Consider the following 18,428-nt stretch of genomic DNA (forward strand, 5'->3'; position numbering starts at 1 on the left):
TAAACTCTTAGCCTCCTTGGAATTTATATTGCTGCCCTCCCTGAAAAACAACTAAGCAAGATTTATAGCACTCTTTTCTGAATAATTTTCCCTTCCTAAATTAATATATTATGCCCAGACAGTCTTTAATAATTGTTATGAAAAAGATAATTTGTCTCCATTTCTTAAATTAGCAAATTGAGATGAATGGCAATTTATTTATTAGTGGTCAGTTACCTTGGTCAGTTTCAGTCTTGAGACCAGCATGTATTGTGACATTAATGCAACAAAAACCATTACATTTACAAACTGGCTCAGACTTAATTTGATACTGTGACAAAAATTTTCTTCCTCAAAGCTCATAGGAGAGATCACTAGAAAGTAAAAAAGACCTGGGGTGTTTTAAGAAATTTGAAAATTAAATGAAGAAAGGAAAGTCTGTTCATCTGTGTCAGTAATAAAAGCAGCCACTCTACCAACACCATGGGGTTTCATTCTTCCAGCCGCTTTCTAGCTGAGGAAGCAGAGGCTGGGAGTTACTAACCACAAATGGGAGAGCAAGGAAGGGCAGAGCCAGGACTCCTTCCAGGGCTGTTTATCATCAGTCCTGCTCCAATCAGGGTCCAAGGAGATAGTCTTAGGACTCCCCAAAGGGCCCTCTCTTTTAGACAACATCTGTACTTTATCCAAGAATAAGAATCCTAGTGCACCACTCTGACATTTATAGTGTAAAAAGAGGGTTAGCGTTAAGAACCACATCCCCAAAGTTGTGTAGGCAGGTAGCACCTGTAAATTCTCTCTCCTACAAGACTGAACTTGGGGGCCCTGAAGGGGAAGAAGTGTTTCTCTCTAGTGTGGGAACTAGGTGCTAGGGGATCGCCTCAGGTGGGGCCGAAGGTAAGCCCCTCTTCTCTGGGCAAGCCCCTTGGCATGGCCAAAATACCCGTCCGCGCCTGCTTTCCCAAATGTTCTTTCCCTGCAAGTTCATTCACGTGGAAGTTTCAGAGCAATTCCTCCTTCCTCCGAACCTGCGTTTTCAGGTTCTCAGGCTGCGTTAGTTCATTTGGGGAGCGCGCACGGTGCGATGGTGAGCCAGCCTCGCTGTGCAGAGACAAGCGCTCGTTTGTTCCCAGCGCAGGCCTGTGCCCTCCGGTTTACCGGCTTTGCGGCGACTTCGGCTGATCCTTTCTCAAGTCCCCCGGGAGCCACTTTTGTGGCAGCCTCCATTTGGCTTCACAGGGCCTCGAGGAGGGGCCGTGGGGGCCGCTTGGCATGGCCCAGCAGTCTCCCACGTTCAGAGCAATTTGCAAACTGCTCTCGGAGGGAGCCCGAGCCCAGCCCCGAACAGGCCGCTCCTGTTACCCCCATTGTCTGCGGGGATCGGGCGCCTTTCCCCAGCTGACCTGCCTGCGAGTGGCGAGATGTGAAAAGTTAGAGACAAAAATGGTCTCTACAGACTGAGGGGGAGCTTTCTTGTACAGAAAGGAAGGAAATACCTCTGTGGGATTTTATTTTTTCTCCCCCCCCCCACCCTCCCCTTCATCCAAAAAATACAAAGAGACTCTGTCTTTAATGCGAATGTCGGCTTTAAATCTTTTAGGTTTGGATTAACTCTGCAAAAGAAAAAAAAAATCTGACAGGCTTTCAGATATGACGCAGAAAAACTTTTTTCCCCTCAATTCATGTTGTTCATTTGTAAAGCCAAAGGCTGGTGGACTGAATAGTGGGCGCTCCTTGTTCCCCATTCATAGTTAACATCACAATGGTCAGAATTAGCAGCCCAGAGTCTCCACCACTTTTGCCTTTTCCACCAGCGACATTTAATACAAGGTGGCAAGGGCAAGCATAAATCTTTCTTCTTTGGCCCCTAAATTAAAATAGATTAAAATTAAGCCACGCAAACGAGGGCATTTTCCGTTACGCGACTTAGAATCTTAGCTACCTTTTCCCCCCAGGAGAAAAAAGAAATGTGGTTGCTTTGGGGGTTTTGGGGGTTGTTGTTGTTGTGGGTTTTTTTTTTTCTCGGTCCTTACCTCACTAAAAAGCTGCCTTCAATCTAAACAAATCCCACTGATTTGATAGACATTTCCTATTACATAGTAATTGTTGGTTTTCACTATAGATGATGTCAGCAAACATGTTGAAGATCATGTTTTGCTTATAAAATAAAGTGACTTTTATGTGAATATTTTTCATCTTGTCGGTGTCTAGAATATAGGTGCTATTTCATTGAATCCACGTGGCCACATTTATTTTCTGAAATTCTTTTGTAATACCGTGTTTTTATTTTGAACGTGCTCAGAGCTATTTAATCGTATATATGGGGAAAAAGAAACCGTAGCATCCTTGAACTGACAGTCTATATCAATGAGCCCATGTTAATGCAAAAAAAAAAAAAAAAAAAAAAATTAAACATCAGTACCTGGTCTTTAGTTGAGGGTCAGAATGAATAGGTAATCTCAAACATAATCTAAAAGTAGTAATCTTTGTATTAGGTACGGACTGATTGATTAGGAATGTTAATATGTAATTGCATATTGGCCTGTAAGAATAAAACCCTAGATCATTTTTAAGTCCTGAGCCACACCTGGTTTAAAAAAAAATCCTTGTGAATTTGAGTAGAGTGCAAATGTACATGCATTAGTTGACTGCTTTTTAATGGAGTTCTGCCCATACATTTATGCACTTAAATCGGTACTGAAAACTTACTCTAGTAAACAGAGACTCAAAGTGAAACAAAGTATTTCTTTTGGTTTTACTGTATGGCATATTCCTTTTAAACTCTGTATAATCTAATTACATTACAAAGGGATTTTATTATAATTTCAAATAGCTAATAGGTTTATTAATTTTTTAAGCATAGAATCATTTTCTTTGCAACCCAAAAGGTTCTGATATAGCCATTTAGTATTTGATACAAAGGAATGATTATAAATATTTTTAATACACTTTTCTTTGAGTTTTACACAGTAGATATTTGGTTTGACTTTAGCAGTAACAGGACATATCAATGCAAGTTATGTAAATCTTTGAACAAAACTTAAGATTATTCTGCCTAATATCATAGACATCTTAATTTGATTATACCATATCATGATTTATCTGGATGATTTTTAATGTAATATTTTACAAAAGCAAAGTTAATTTTTATTGGCCAGAAATAGTAAATTTAGTTTCTAACTAGGATTTATTTTACATGTTGTAGTATAAGAGAATTTAAGCCAGAGTATATTTGACGTTTGCTCCAAAAGATTGATTTTGATATTCTAAGTTATAAAAGAAGGTCAAAGTTTATTACTCCGCATAGTGACCACAGTAATAAAAATCTCACATAAAAGTATGAAAAGATTTGGCACATGGTAAAACCCTGCTATATTAGCTACTTGAGGGGGAAAAAAATAGATGTAGCAAAGACATGTTTTAACACATTTGGCTTTTGATTCCAGATTCTGCACAAGTTTGGATTTAGTTATTGTATATCCTCTTGCAGAATGAAATATTTTTAAATTATTTTACTTAAAATCATATAAAAACTAAACACGGATGATGTATGTCTTAATTTTTAAATTAATGTTGTTTCTGATGGTTTACCCAGGCTGCCATGTTGTTTAGCTCCGGAGTCTTTTGGATGGGCCTGTTGTTTATCCCCGTGGCGTCTCTGCTGCTTGATGTGGCCTACAAGGTGTAAGTATACTATTCGGCTGTGTACACAAAAGTATAGATGTGTGTTAACCCTCAGATTTCTCCAGTTGTAACATCAGCTCAATGATGTTAGTGAGAATTCGTAGTGTTAATTAGTTCTGCCTGATAAATAAAGAAGAAATGAGTGATTCAGAAATTAGAAAAGTAAATTAATACAAAGACTGAATAAGATATAGAGCAAGTATTTTCTATTAATAGTAGACGGTACATTTTTAGAAATCAGCCAGAAAAATCCAGGTAGAAGAAAAAATTCTGTTATCTCCAAACACACATATATTTTATTTATGAACAATAGTTGTGGGAAAAAAAGGTTTTTGCCTGCCTGTTTCAAAGCTTATATAAAATATAGAATGAAAGGAACTAAAACTGTACTCATTTTTCTCAACGATTATCAGTTTTAAAATGCTGTCTCTTCCCACAAAAAAAAAAAAAGATATCCCTAAAGTTAATTCTATGATGCTTATTTAATAACTCTGAGAGTTTTAACTTTTATAAACCTAAACCATTCCTTTTAAGACTGTTGTTTCTGTAATTGCATCATGCTCAAAATTACTGTAATTTTTAGATTCTTATTGAAAACTGGCCTGTACTCTGATTACTGTTGTACCTAGCAGCACATTAATAAACCAGTTTTGTAAAGTGTGAAGTCTTCGTATGAAGATTTACATGCAAATCTTTTTTTTTTTTTTTTTTTTTTTTCCAGTATCAAGAGAACTGCTTTTAAAACATTGGTAGATGAAGTTCAGGAGCTGGAGGCAAAATCTCAAGACCCAGGGGCAGTTGTGCTTGGAAAGAGGTAAAAGACACACTAAATATGTTCTTTTCCAAGTGAACTTTTGTCTTTCATTCGTGGTTGGAAATAAGTGGTAAAACTTATATTTATGATTTTACATGGAACTAGCAGTGTGGATAGATTTCAGAATCAGAGGGATGCAGATTCAATCAAATCTGTCACTCACTAAGCTATGTGTGACCTTAGCCAAGTCGCAAAATGCTCTTGAGCCTCAGTTTTCTCGTCTAGAAAATGGGGGCAATATTACCTACCTCATGAATAGTTTTTAGAATTAAATAAGATCTAATTGATCAAGCAGGTAGCTTGGTGTGTGGTGCTTAATGAGCTTTAAATAAATGGTGGTTACAAATATTAGTGTGTTATTAAAATGAAAGGAAAAAAAGACTTTTAGCTTGACACTGTATCTGTAATAAAATAGCGTGTCAGGAAAATCAGAGCTTGACGTAGGGCAAAGTGCCCTACAGTAGCAGTAAGTGCTTATTAGGAACTGACCTTGGCATGGGTCATCTATGAAGTGAATTGTGTGTTCCAAGTCCTTTCCTCAGCACTACTCCCTCAAAAGAGCGAGGTTAGACACCTAATCCAATGTACTAAATTCACAAAGCATTATAAGAAAGAGATTAAACTGATTTGAAAGCCGTCTATAATAAAACACAATTACGAAGGTAATACCAGGAATTTACTTTTTTCTTCCTTCTTCGCACTAACATGAGCTCAAGTTGTGTCTACACCATAGGAACTGCTTTGCTCGGGTGTCTGTCGCTGTCATCACAATCCACTGTTGTTACCCAGTTTGACAGGATTAAGTAAGTGTCAGACTGGGAACTCAAGCTGAGACCTTGGCTTCCAGCCTGGGCTCACTCTCCTCAGGCCAGGAGGGCTCGTCACACACCCACCAGTCTGTGCCTCTCTAGCACAAGTCCTTGCACCGCCATTTGTGGAGCGCTCACTACATGCTAGGTGCTGCACTGATCACTTCATATGCACTGTCACACTGGATGGCCGTGACAGTCCTGTACAAATTCGTCACCCCGGCGGCACCTGGCGGGGTGGCTCTGTCGGTTGAGCGTCCGACTTCAGCTCAGGATCATGATCTCAGGGGTCTGTGGGTTCAAGTTCCACATTGGGCTCTGTGCTGACAGCTCAGAGCCTGGAGCCTGCTTCGGATTCTGTGTCTCCCTCTTTCTGCCCCTCCCCCACTCACACTCTACCTCTCTCTCAAAAAATAAATAAACATTAAAAAAGAAAAAAAAAGAAAAGAGCAGCATGCTCTCCTAACTGGCCCGATCAGGCACCCCACTGCCAGGGTTATTTTAGGAATCCTGGAGAATGAGATGGATGTAAAATTTCAAGAAAGTTAGCTAATCTTATCTACGTTTTCAAAGAGGGTGAAATTGTGATTTCTGGGTAGTCTAGTGATGTCAGACTTATTTCAGTTCCAAAACACCATGTTTATACCTCCCAGTCTGCACAGGCTGCTCCCTTGTTTAGAAGCTGCTACCCTCCTCCAGACTGGGCGGCCTGATTCCTAGTTTTCAAAACCCGGCTCCGACGCAATTACCTCAGGTTTTCTTACATGAGATTAGTTCCTACTCTGCTGTCTGGGTACTTTGTGCCTCTGTTGTCACATTTACTTTATTGTATCATAATGTGTGTGTTTGTTTCCCCTACTAGAAGGAGCTCCTCGAAAGAGAGGCCCCCTTTTTAGTCTTTACCGAGACCCAACACCTACCACGGTTCCAGGAACATAACGGCACTTGATAAACATTTGTTGAATGGGTGATCGAGTGGTCAAGAGAATGACCTGAGGAATGAATGAACGAATGAATGAGTGGGTGAAATGATGGCTGAGTAGTGGGTGGTAAATAGATGGTTGACTCATGGGTAGTTAAATAAAAATTCAATAAATAAGAACCTAGAGTTATACAGGTTACACTCTCCAAATTAGTCATGCCCAGAGAAGTAACAGTGGTTTACTTCTTTGTCCTAGAATGATGCCATCTTGTAAGCTGGCCATACCCAATTTGTTTCAGTCTCCACTAGGCTCTATTGTGAAGTCAAACTGTACATAAAGGGAAACTGCATCAGAGAAACTATAACTTGTAAGCACTGTATCCAGATTAGCACTTACAATAATGTATGTCTTATGTTTACTCATGTTCAAAAACTAAAACATTTTGGTTGAGACAGTCTTGTTTAGTGGAAATAGTAGGTCAATTACCATATTATCCAGTGAATTAGGAATATTCCCTCCAATCTTACAATGAAATTTGGGGGGATGGGGTGGGATATGTGTTTGATCATCTAAGTACAGTATGTTGCTTTCAACCTTGGGTTATGGTGAAATTCAATTTAAGTCTAAAATGTTGGGAGAATAAATGCAAGTCTTGCCCCTGATCACTAAGTAGGTATAGCTTATTATTTTTGGTTAAGAAAATAACTTATATGCCCTGAAACCCTGTCTCTGCTGTTACTTTTTTGTGGATAGGCCCCAACGCTCGGGAGCATAAGCATCTGTAATTCCAAAATACAAAGAAGTTTGAAATTCAATTTTTCCTCACAGGTTTATAGCAAATATTTGCTAGAAGAACCTAAACCATTTGTTCTATATATATAAAGGCATTGACAGTGGTTTTTTTTTTTCTATGATATAAATATCCATACATTTTATAGCAGAAATAATAATTCGTTTTTGGAATAGAGGCCTCTCAGATCTCACTGGAGATCTACATCAATAAGTTGTGTGTAACATCTTTTCTAAAACAAAATAACACAAACAAATGTGAATTCAAAAACCCAGTGCTTTAAAATAAGGGATGTTTACACTGGGCTCATTGGAGGCAGAGCAGTCTGGGATACCTTTCATAAGCATGAGAAGCACGCATATACATCTTGTACAGGCAAATGTGATAATGAGATCCATCATGTTTTATTATCCAACCGTAGACATAAGCCAGCATATTATCATCAGCCATTACTAAATAGAATTTTTCCCCAGGATCTTCAGATCATTCCTCATTAATTTGTCCTTCGCTATAGCCTCGACTATTTTTTTTTTTTGAGGCCATGAAATTTCATGTTATTTTATTTTATTTTATTTTATTTTTATTTTTATTTTATTGTTATTTTTTAATTTACATAGAAGTTAGTTAGCATATGGTGCAATAATGATTTCAGTAGGTTCCAGTGATTCATCCCCTATGTATGACACCCAGTGCTCATTCCAACAAGTGTCTTCTTTAATGTCCCTTACCCATGTAGCCCTTCCCCCACCCACAGCCCCTCCAGCAACCCTCAGTTTGTTCTCTGTATTTAAGAGTCTCTTATGGTTTGTCCTTCTCCTTGTTTTTATATTATTTTTGCTTCCCTTCCCTTATGTTCATCTGTTTTGAATCTTAAATTCCTCATACAAGTGAAGTCATATGATATGTGTCTTCTCTAATTTCGCTTAGCGTAATATCCTCTAGTTTCATCCAGGTAGTTCCAAATGGGAAGATTTCATTCTTTTTTGATGGCCGAATAATACTCCATTGTATGTGTATACCACATCTTTATTCATCCGTCTTTGGACATTTGTTCTCTTTCCATACTTTGTTTATTATCGATAGCACTGACTACAGCCTTGACTTTAAAGAAGAGAGTATGGAAGTATGGATGTCAGATAACTTGGCCATGTGGATGGTGATGATGGTTTCTCTCAGCCTTTCCCTATATTATTTTTCTTTAAAAAAAAAAAAAGCAATTTTAACATTGCCCCCAAACTAATAGAAAAGAAACTATGTGTCTCAGTTTTCACACTGGATTTCTATCAGTGTTATATTCGAACCTCCGTAGAGGTTTAGGACAGGAGCATATATCAGATGTTTTCCTCCACCCTACTCTTATCACTGTGATAATGGTTCTACTCAGCATTTGTAAAGAAAAGTGACAGAATGACAAGTATTATCTCCTCCAGAGCAGAGATCAGGACAGTTATAATCACTGTTTATCTCCCCACCACCACCTACCACAGGACAGCTGCCACGTCTGGATGGTTTTTTACTTTCTGGAGATTCATTTTAATGAGTCAACCAAAGTAGCTTTGTCAACCCAATATAAAGTCAAATGCAAATTTACCAATCTTCAAAAATAAACAAAAATACCTTATGGCAATGTATTCCAGGACAGTAAATGGGGTTTTACCTAGGCTTTCCGTAGTGCTTTTAAATGAAATATTATTTTAAAACACAGTGTGTTGAAACACCTTACCTCCACCAAATATCTAAGTTGAAACATTTTAGTGGGCTTGGAAATAAGGTAACAATATTTAAGTGGTAGTTGCATAATTTCATTGAACAAATTAAGAATTTGCATGGCTTGGTATGTAAATGATGAAAGACCATACAAAATTTAGTAACTACTGACTAACAGTTGTAATTAAGATGGGGTTTTAGGGGCGCCTTGGTGGCTCAGTCGGTTGAGCATCCAACTTGGGCTCAGGTCATAATCTCGTAGTCTGTGAGTTCAAGCCCCATGTCAGGCTCTGTGCTGACAGCTCAGAGCCTGGAGCCTGCTTCACATTCTGTCTCTGTTTCTCTCTCTGCCCCTCCCCTGCTCCCACACTGTCTCCTCTCTTTCTCTCTCTCGCTCTCTCTCTCTCTCTCTCTCTCTCTCTCAAATATAAACATTAAAAAAAAAAGGATGGGGTTTTAATGAGAAGGTATCTAAAGTCATTTTGTTCTTCTCACAGCGTTAAGCTGTTCAAGAAAAGCTGAACTTTTTAACATATCCATTAATGTTTGCGTGTCACCAATGCAATGTATAATTGACTTGATAGTAACATCAGTACCCATAAACATCAAGGGCCTAGAACTGCATAATTTTGAAATGATGAGTAGCTCCCAAGAGGTAGGATAAGACTAGACAAATACAAATCATCATCACTTATTATTTATTAAGCACCCCCCTGTGAATGGCATTTATATTTCATAGGAGGGACTCTGTTCTACAAGAACTAAAGCAAGCGTTCGGTGTTGTCCAGGAAACAACAACAACAAAAACCTAGTAGTTTCCCTACTGTGGAACTGGAGTGGAAGCATTGTAAATCAAAACTCACATGCAGCAATAGACATGTCGTGTTGAGCTTATGTTGAACATAAGCCAAGGCATCAAAAAGGATCCTCACAAAGTTGTCTTCTGTTTTGTGATGATCTCTGTTTTGGTGGATTCTTTTTTTATAATAAATTCCTTGGAGAAGCACCTGGGTGGCTCAGTTAGTTAAGCGTCTGACTTCAACTCAGGTCAAGATCTCACGGTTTGTGAGTTTGAGCCCCGTGTCAGGCTCTGTGCTGATGCCTCAGAGCCTGGAGCCTGCTTCGGATTCTGTGTCTCCCTCTCTCTCTGCCCCTTTCCTGCTCTCTCTCTCTCTCTCTCTCTCTCCCTCCCTCCCTCCCTCCCTCCCTCCTCCCCTCAAAAGTAAATAACAAACATTAAAAAAGAGAGAGAGAGAGAGACCAAAGAAAGAAGAGGCAGGCCACTCCAGATGGGTAGGTGTCAGGTTTAATTGGCAAGGGATTTACATAAGAAGATTGTCTCGGGTGGTCATAAGATGAGTAGATCTCTGCCCCACCTGCCAGAATTTTAAAAGTTTATATAGATGTCATGGGGCGCCTGGGTAGCCCCATGGGTAGCTCAGTCAGTTAAGCGTCCGATTTCGGCTCAGGTCATGATCTTGCAGTTCACCGGTTCCAGCCCCGAATCAGACTCTGTGCTGACAGCTCAGAGCCTGGAGCCTGCTTCAGATTCTGTGTCTCCCTCTCTCTCTGCCCCTCCCCTGCTCACGCTCTGGCTCTCTCTCTCTCAAGAATAAATAAACATTAAACAAATTTTTTTAATAAACTCCTTGGGAGCTGGGAGAATGGCAAGGTTGGGAAGGGCTAGCATTTGTGGAGTGCTTCCTAAGTGCCAGTCACTGTGCTAGAAACCATACAATTCCCTGAATCCCCACCATTGGTTAGGGATTATCCTCCTGGTGTGTATGAGACAACCAAGAAAGGTTTGCCTGAGGCTCCTCAGCTAATAAGTAACAGACTCAGAATTAAAGTTAAGATTCCAAAGCCCATGCTCTGCCCCCAGTAATGCACTCCTTTCCTGAGAAAGCTTTCTTACTGCGCTTTGTTTTTGAACACTAGGCATTAACTTGATGCAACAGCTGAGTAAGAGGATAGCCTCATATGAATGATTATTACAAACTACATTATCTTCTACATCTAAGTTTTGTAATAGGACAGATAAAATTCCCACATCTGCCTTCTTAACATTTAATGTTACAATATTAAAGTATTATGCATTTAGGAAGGCCAGCCTGAAACCTGGAAAATGTATTTGGGGGAGAAGAAGCTACATCCTGATACATTGCCAACCTCTAGTTGTCTGTAGTCATTTCCATCTTAAACACCAGAGACTTCCCAGCACCCCGTCCGCAATGCTCTGCTAACAAAATCAGACCACCTGCCGCTAAGGCTGCCGACTTCCTCAAAGCAGTTACATGTTTTAGTGTTCCTCGGGGTCTCTGGGTCTGTAATGTTAGATCATTTTAAGAACAGAGTAGAAAAGCGACTCTAAAAATGGCCCCTTCTCATTCCCCATATCTGTTTATTTCACTGGCAAAAACAAGTTTTACAACTATTTGCAAATCCACCAGAGTTTTAGATTAATTAGCTTTCTTGCCTTAATGTAGCTAATTCTCAGTGACAATGAAGTATGTCTAACAAGTACCATTTACAGCATCCCTCGACTTGAAAAATATGTGAAGATAACTACAAATGTCAACATTGCTAAATATTTTACTTCAGCGAAAGCCTAAACGTTTGCATAATTACGAGTTCATTCTGCAGAGGATTCTTTTATTTTTATTCTTTGTATATGATAACAATTGTTCCACTTCAGGATTTCAGAAAATTTGGCAAAACACAAAGCTGACAGGACAATTTAACTAAAACTTTTATAGAGGGGGAAAAACCCAAGATGGAAATTTTTCAACTGAGCGCATTCCGGTGATTAAAACAAAATTGCGTAAACATTTGCTGTAGCACATGTGGATTACTTATTAGGATTCTTATGTTCTTTGATATCAAAGCAAAGTTTTATACATCAACCACTGGAGAAATGGCATGATTGGGAGGCCTGGTGTGATGTTTAAAGTGTATTTCACAATGATTACTTGAACTCATTGATTTGACAAATAATTGGCTTCCTGCTGTGGGAGACCCCATTCTACATGCGGTGGAAAAAAACAGATGCATTATTTCTTGCAATGTTGCTTCTAGGCGTTACATAATTAATTACGTGGATTGGTTTCCGTGGAGATTATTCAAAAGTTTATTGAGAAATAAATATTTTCCTTGTTGTTTTACCTAATATTATTTTCTGAAAATAGTTTTATTTTAAAATGAAATTAAGGAACACATTTCATACCACATTGGAGCAGGTAATGGAACTTTTCTAATTAAAATGTCTATGAAATCTCTTCTTCGTGTAATTTTTAGGATTTCTTTGCATCACTAAAAAAATATTATTTTGTACCAAAATATGTGCAAAGTAGGAAAAAGAGTAATAATTTTTGTGACTCTAAAAATGCCACGTTCGGTACGTACGTAGTAAGTCAACCAGGATTTTAGAAGTTAATGACGCTGCTGGCAGATTTTGTATTTTTTTATTAACTGTGTTGTACAGGTTCTGTATTCCCATTTGACTTAAATATAACTAGGGGGTGGAGAACTCTTTTGGCTGGATTATTGGGAACAAAACTCTCCTTAGCTCTGGGGAAAGCTGGCCTTGGAAGTATCTAAATACTTGAAATCTCATTTGCTATCTGAGAAAACGGGGCAAAAAGAATCCCTAGACTGCAGACCTCTCAAGCAGTCTTTTGTTTAAGTCTGATTCTCTGGTGGTCCTGTGGGCACACTGGGGTCTCTGCCGAGTTGATAATTCATTTCACACATTTGCACCTGCCCCACAGCCTCACGGAGAGGGCGCAACTGCTCAAGAACGTTTTTAAGAAGAACCACGTGAACTTGTACCGATCTGAATCGCTGCAACAAAACCTGCTCCGTGAGTATCTGAGTTCTGACTTGCAAATAAATTCTCTGCCGTCACGTCAGAGCGTTTAGGACAGCAGGGTTTGGGCTTTAGGAATATTCAACTTTTTAACATTAACACCGAAAAACAGTTTTGCGTACTTGCAACACGTTACATAAATGACCAGTGAGAGAAACCTCTGACCACAACCCTCTCATTTCCAGCAGACAAGACAAAGCATGTTAAAATCCTGCTGCTTTCACTTGAAGAAATAATATCTCCACATGCCCCTTGCTTCCTTAAATCTTAAGACGAACTAGTAAAATAAATCTTAAGTCTTAAAAGCTCCCTCCGTACTGTTATCTTTTCTACTTGAACAACTTTGCAAGGGCTTTTTCAGCTTTCATACGGCACAGAAACATATATTTCCCCCTTCAAAAATGTTTATGAATATTTAGAGTTGTAAGAAATTATTAGGTATCATGCCCTCTTAACATTTCAAGGATCTAAAAGAGAATATAATATATAAAGCCCTGTAGTAAATGTATTTGTGTTAGTCATATATCTTTTGTTTCATGTTGTTTCCACATGTAATTTATTTTCATTTACGTATGCTCATGTTTAATGCTTTTGCTTTCTATACTTCAAGAGGCCTTTTCTAAAGATGTGACCCCCTTGGGGGCCATTGCTTATCCCCAGCCATGTTGGGGCACAAATGAGTTTATTTGTAGACGCCAAGAGCCAAGGATGATGTCCCAAGGAAGGAGTCCCCTTTTCCACCTTTGGCAGTTACATGTGTTTAATTGTGAATCCTCCTCACTTTTGTTCTTCCTTCTGGCTCATCCACCTGATGTGTATGGAAATGCATGTGCCCACTTGACTAGACTCCCACACCCTCCAGTAGCCAGGAAGCAAAAGTTAGAAGGCTTGGCTTGGATTTGAGATGCCATGAGGAAGACCGAGGGGGGTTGAAAGCATCCGTGGGGCAGAGTTCATAGAATCTCAGCTGACAACCTGCAGTCAGCCCACTCTTCCTGTTATAGCTGAGTCTGCATCTTTCTCCGGATGTTAAAAATTCATGTCTTCGTGCACACTTTTGAGGGCAGGAGGGCTATATGAGATCCCCGCGATCGGAAAATAAGTACTTAAAACTCAGAATAGAGATTCCCAGTGACTTCACGATGATCATTTCTGTTTCCTCTCTAACCTATAGATGGGTATGCTTTCTCACAAGATGAGAACGGGATCGTCTCACAATCTGAAGTGATTAGAGCATATGACACCACAAAGCAGAGACCCGATGAATGGTGATGGGCGGGGCTTCGAGGCTGGCTCCACCAGGTCTCTAAGGAGAGCTCCCAGGTCTTCCCAGAATCTGCTGACCAATTCCAGTCTGGTCCAAGGAGGGGAAAGTGGATCTGAGCTCATCTCGTTGATTGACCTTCAGATTCATGTATATTATAGACATAAGCACTGTGCCACTATACTGTATCACCATCTCTTTCAGATTTTTTAAAGTATTTGCTGAGTCTTTGTAAGCAGAAATTGAAAATGACCTTGTATCTTGCCAGAATGCTTTCTTAAAACAGAATAGGTCAGGAGTCTTATGGCGTTACTCTGGGGCTGTAACTGACTGTCAGTTGATTGGATATACCACAAGGCAACCAACCATTTAAAAACTCTAAAATGGTAATAATTTAAAGGGACTCTTGATATCCAGACTTAGATTTCAGAATATGCTGAAAAAAAACCAGCACTCTTCTCTAAGGAACTGACTCACCTTACTGAGCAAAATTTCTAAACAAGACATTAATAAGTGTTTGTGTCAAAAATTGTCTTGATAAATGTTTGCCAAAGAAGTTCAATAAGTGTATTTCTCATTCAGTAGTCATTTGCCCAGAAATTTAAAAGAAAGTTTACCTCCAGTTCTGCTGTAGGATCTGCATGCTTGACTTTTCAAATGTAAGAGTGATTTGCAAAAATGAGTATTTCAAGGCATTTGCTACTCAAATCTGTGATGTTGCACCTTTGGCCTTACAAATGCTTCTTTCTTGTTTGTCTTGTTTACTTGTTGAAGTTGGAGGGCACACGTGGTAATGTGACTCTGTCATTATGACACTGATTTTTAATCTGTATATATGTCTCAGTCATTTCTGATGAGGTGTCTCTAGATTTTTCTAAAACCCTGGCTTCCGCTGAAGATTGAGTGATGTCATTTTGTCTTAAAGTTTTCTCTCTCAAGAAAAATTTGCTTACATATTTACGTGAGAGTCCCAGTGCTTCTGTCGAGGTGTTTGGAATACCATGTCGGATAAATGCATGGGCTTTTGTAATGTACGTAGGCTCAGCTTTTGTCCTGTGTTTTGGTTCTTTCTATAGTTCCTGCTAGAGATGCCTGCTGTCTTATATAGCACACGCCGTGTTATGGCAACCACCCCTGTACTTAACACTGAGAATTACTTCACAGTTCACTTTTCAAATAGCTCCCCCAAATTAGTCACATGCTGCTAATTGGGACAAATCAGTGGTACATTTTCCCCGTTTTAAAAACACCTGTTTTACTCAAGCCTGTTGCTTTACAGTCAGAGACAGTCTTCATCACGAGTAGATTTTGTTGCTATGGTTTTAAATGTATGTTCAGTTTAATTTAATTATTTTCAGCATTTCTGAGACATGTCCTAAAAATGCCTATTTTGCTACCAACGATAAATGGTGAAGGGGCTGTTTAAAAACCACAACCAGTTTTCTATACTATTTTTAAAATAATGCTTTCATTTAAAAATAAAAATAAAAAGGAATTCTAGTTTTCAGATACACTTCAGAGATTGAAGCAAACTTTCTGCCTTTTATTCAGAATCCTGTTTGCCTTTAAGTGGACTTACCAGCAAAATGGGTAGAACTTCCTCTTGAAAAAAAAAAAAAAGTCAACTAGAATTGCAAAGAGGTGATTTGAGTTTAATAATGTCTCCTTCTTTTAACCCTTTTTCTTAATCTAGATTTAAAATTAGGTTATACGTCATTTCCTTCTCTGTATTTTTAGCTATTTAGTTACAAGTATGCCCCCCCCCCCATTTTCTGTAAATAAGAGAGGTTATAACACATACATAATTCCAAGGGGAGCAAGGGGTTGACATAGTTCACTTCCTAGAGCATTCCCCTTTGGGGTTCAGATTAAGAAAATTGTGAATCGAAACATCTAGAAAGTCCACACGTGTAAGAAGAGTCTGAGATCACCTTCAAAATTCTGCAGTCACGGACTTTTGTCCGCTGAATGGAGCAGCTTTCCCAGGCCTCGCAGTGGTGATAGTCAAGGCCAAGCCACACAAATCCAAAAACAAGAATGAAGTACCCCGTTCCAGAGAAGCACTTCCTCGCAGGTACAGATCAGAACTCCTCCTCCTCGTCAGCGGCGTCCTTCTCCAAAATGTTAATAGCAAAATGTGATGAATATAATGGAACTGAATTTTCTGGCTTCAAAAAATGAAAAGTTTTATTTTTATCTTAAAACATGGATTATTTCTATGGAGCTCTTAACATGAGTAGAAGAGAATACCCATGGTGAATTAACGTACGAGATCATGGTCTGAAATATGGCTAATTTCTAGTCCTATTTATGAATTATTAAGTCAATTCCTTTGCTTCTTGGGTGAGAGAGGGGGTTGGGCAGCAGGGAGTGGTCGCCTTGGTAAAACTTAAAACACAGCATTACGGTTGCAGTGATTTCATAGTGTTAGAGAAAACCCTCTGGTTTTTTAACCTTCCAAAGAGGGGAAAAGTAACACAGTTTTACCAGGATTAAAACAAACAGCTGAAATGACTTTCAACTTGTATTTTCTGAAATAAAGGACACATACTCTTCAATTTAAAAGTCCCTTGTAGGGACTTTGGCAAATGCTAACACCGTTGCTTTACAATGTTTACAATTCAGAAAATACTACTTACAGCAGAAAATCCTCGTTCATTTAACATTGAAAAGCTGGGAGTTGCTTCTTTAGTGTTGGGTAGTACGTGGTGATATTGAGCATGAACTTTCTAAATGTTTTATATATACATATAAAAATAGATCTGGGTCTCACACCCAGAAAGATGCTATCTGGCAGAAATTGTTAGCAGGAGAATGATGTTTCTCAGGAATGTAGCAAATTTAAAATGATATATTTGCTGCCCACCCTCCCACACCCCACTCGATATCTCACATGAGCCAGCTTCAGCAGTGTCGCAGATTTAATGGGAAACCTTTTTCTCATCGAGTCGGATGAACGTGTATTCTATTCAATAATATTATTTATTTACATGAATTATATGGTCATTGAATGGAGTCACTCATTCCTCTTAATTTTCAGGGGGGAAAAGTGAATTCCAGAAATCAACACCTATTCTGATCATGAAGTTTTGTTTTATAATTCTGCAGTTCAGCATTCTCGTATCAGATGTGAACATCACATGATAATTTGTTCTGCATTGTGTGCACTGTACATCACCTGTAACTTGTCATTGAAAATAGTCTTTCAGGAACTGAGTGCAAGTCTGAAAGTAAAAGATCGTATATTTGTAGTTTTTAAATTATTTATAACAATGTCCTAACTGTTACCGTGCTACGTGATCATCAGTGTTTATTTTTGCACAGTTGCCCTATGAGAGTTCCCGGTTCTAAAACTTATTTCATCAAATAAGTCTATAACCTTATAAATAACCATTTATAAAATTTATCGGAAAAACACCCACCCCATTCACATCATGTGGACCAGATCTGTGGAATTCTTTTTGTAAATTAATGTAATACCATGCAGTTCGGTGCCTAATAAATGCTTTTTAATGATGAACATTTCTATAATGCTTCTTTAAGAGATCATAATCTGATTTTTCTCACATTAAAATAACTGAAGTCACTTGAGAGACTTAGTTATACTTGCTGCATTTTAATTAACCTTCAGTGGCTATTAAAATGGAATGTAAGTTAAACTTTGAAGGAAAGGAAATAAATGTTTTCCATTTCTCGTCTTGATTTATTTTCTGTATGAAAGCAGCTGTGTTTTTGATAGGTTTATGGTTTGCATGAATTAATATTTAAAGTGGTCCAGGCCAATGCATGGCTACTGCTGTAAATCTTGATGTTTATTTCTGCCTTATAAAATTCTGTCATGGCCTACCTGGAATTCAATATTCAGTGGACAAATTAATTGGTTCTCTGCGCAAATTTTTTAATAAGTAAATTATCTTACAAACAAATTTGCAAAAAATTAATTGCAACTTTTGTTTAGCTTGCTTCTAAGAACTTTTCTTAATAAAGCTCACAAAACTTCTCAGCAAATAAATCTCCCGTAAGGAGGGGAAAAAGCTAGATTTTATACATGCTTACTTTGAATTAACAGCAACTTTCCATAGGTAAATCTGCTCTTGCAAAAACCGAGAGCAGAATATTAAAAAATAATAAATATTTTTATGTTTCATGGTTCTAGAATAGAAGCCATAAATGCAGTAAATACTGTTTGCTGTTTGTTTAGCTATTTCAAGCTTCATTTTTCACACTTTCAAGTTTATTAAGTTTAAAAAAAAAAAGGCAGCCTTGGGAGGCAGCTACTATGGAAAATTGCAGTTTGCATTTAAGATAAAATAGTATTTTCAGCTCCATGAAAAACCATTCCTGCTGAAACTGCTGTAGAAATTGTGAAGCTGCATGAGTGGAGAGTATTGAATCTGTGATCATAGTTTTCTCAGGTTTGTTTATCTCGATGTTCAATGCACTGTGTTTCATAAATAGTTATTAAAGTTGAGTAATATTCAGTTCTATGCAGTGTTATGTGTCATTGGCCTTTTGTGAATGTGCATGTTTTAAATTGCAAATTTTAAACATTTTGTCCTCTAATTGTTATTAAAAATGAAATAAACTGTACCA

The 18,428-nt window shown here is 38.3% G+C and overlaps 1 protein-coding gene across 3 annotated transcripts in view; it reads left to right on the plus strand.

Moving 5' to 3' along the window:
* ATP8A1 (ATPase phospholipid transporting 8A1) overlaps positions 1 to 18,428 on the plus strand; it is a 230,837-nt gene extending 212,409 nt beyond the window's left edge. For all 3 annotated transcript variants that reach the window (XM_042936485.1, XM_042936486.1, XM_042936487.1), the window contains 4 exons: positions 3,575 to 3,663; positions 4,385 to 4,477; positions 12,474 to 12,565; positions 13,746 to 18,428. In XM_042936485.1, the coding sequence (XP_042792419.1) occupies positions 3,575 to 3,663; positions 4,385 to 4,477; positions 12,474 to 12,565; positions 13,746 to 13,843 (372 nt within the window). In that variant the 3' untranslated portion in view covers positions 13,844 to 18,428. The remainder of the gene's footprint in view (positions 1 to 3,574; positions 3,664 to 4,384; positions 4,478 to 12,473; positions 12,566 to 13,745) is intronic.

Source organism: Panthera leo, chromosome B1 (assembly GCF_018350215.1).
Source record: "Panthera leo isolate Ple1 chromosome B1, P.leo_Ple1_pat1.1, whole genome shotgun sequence".
In the NCBI taxonomy this organism is placed as follows: domain Eukaryota; kingdom Metazoa; phylum Chordata; class Mammalia; order Carnivora; family Felidae; genus Panthera; species Panthera leo.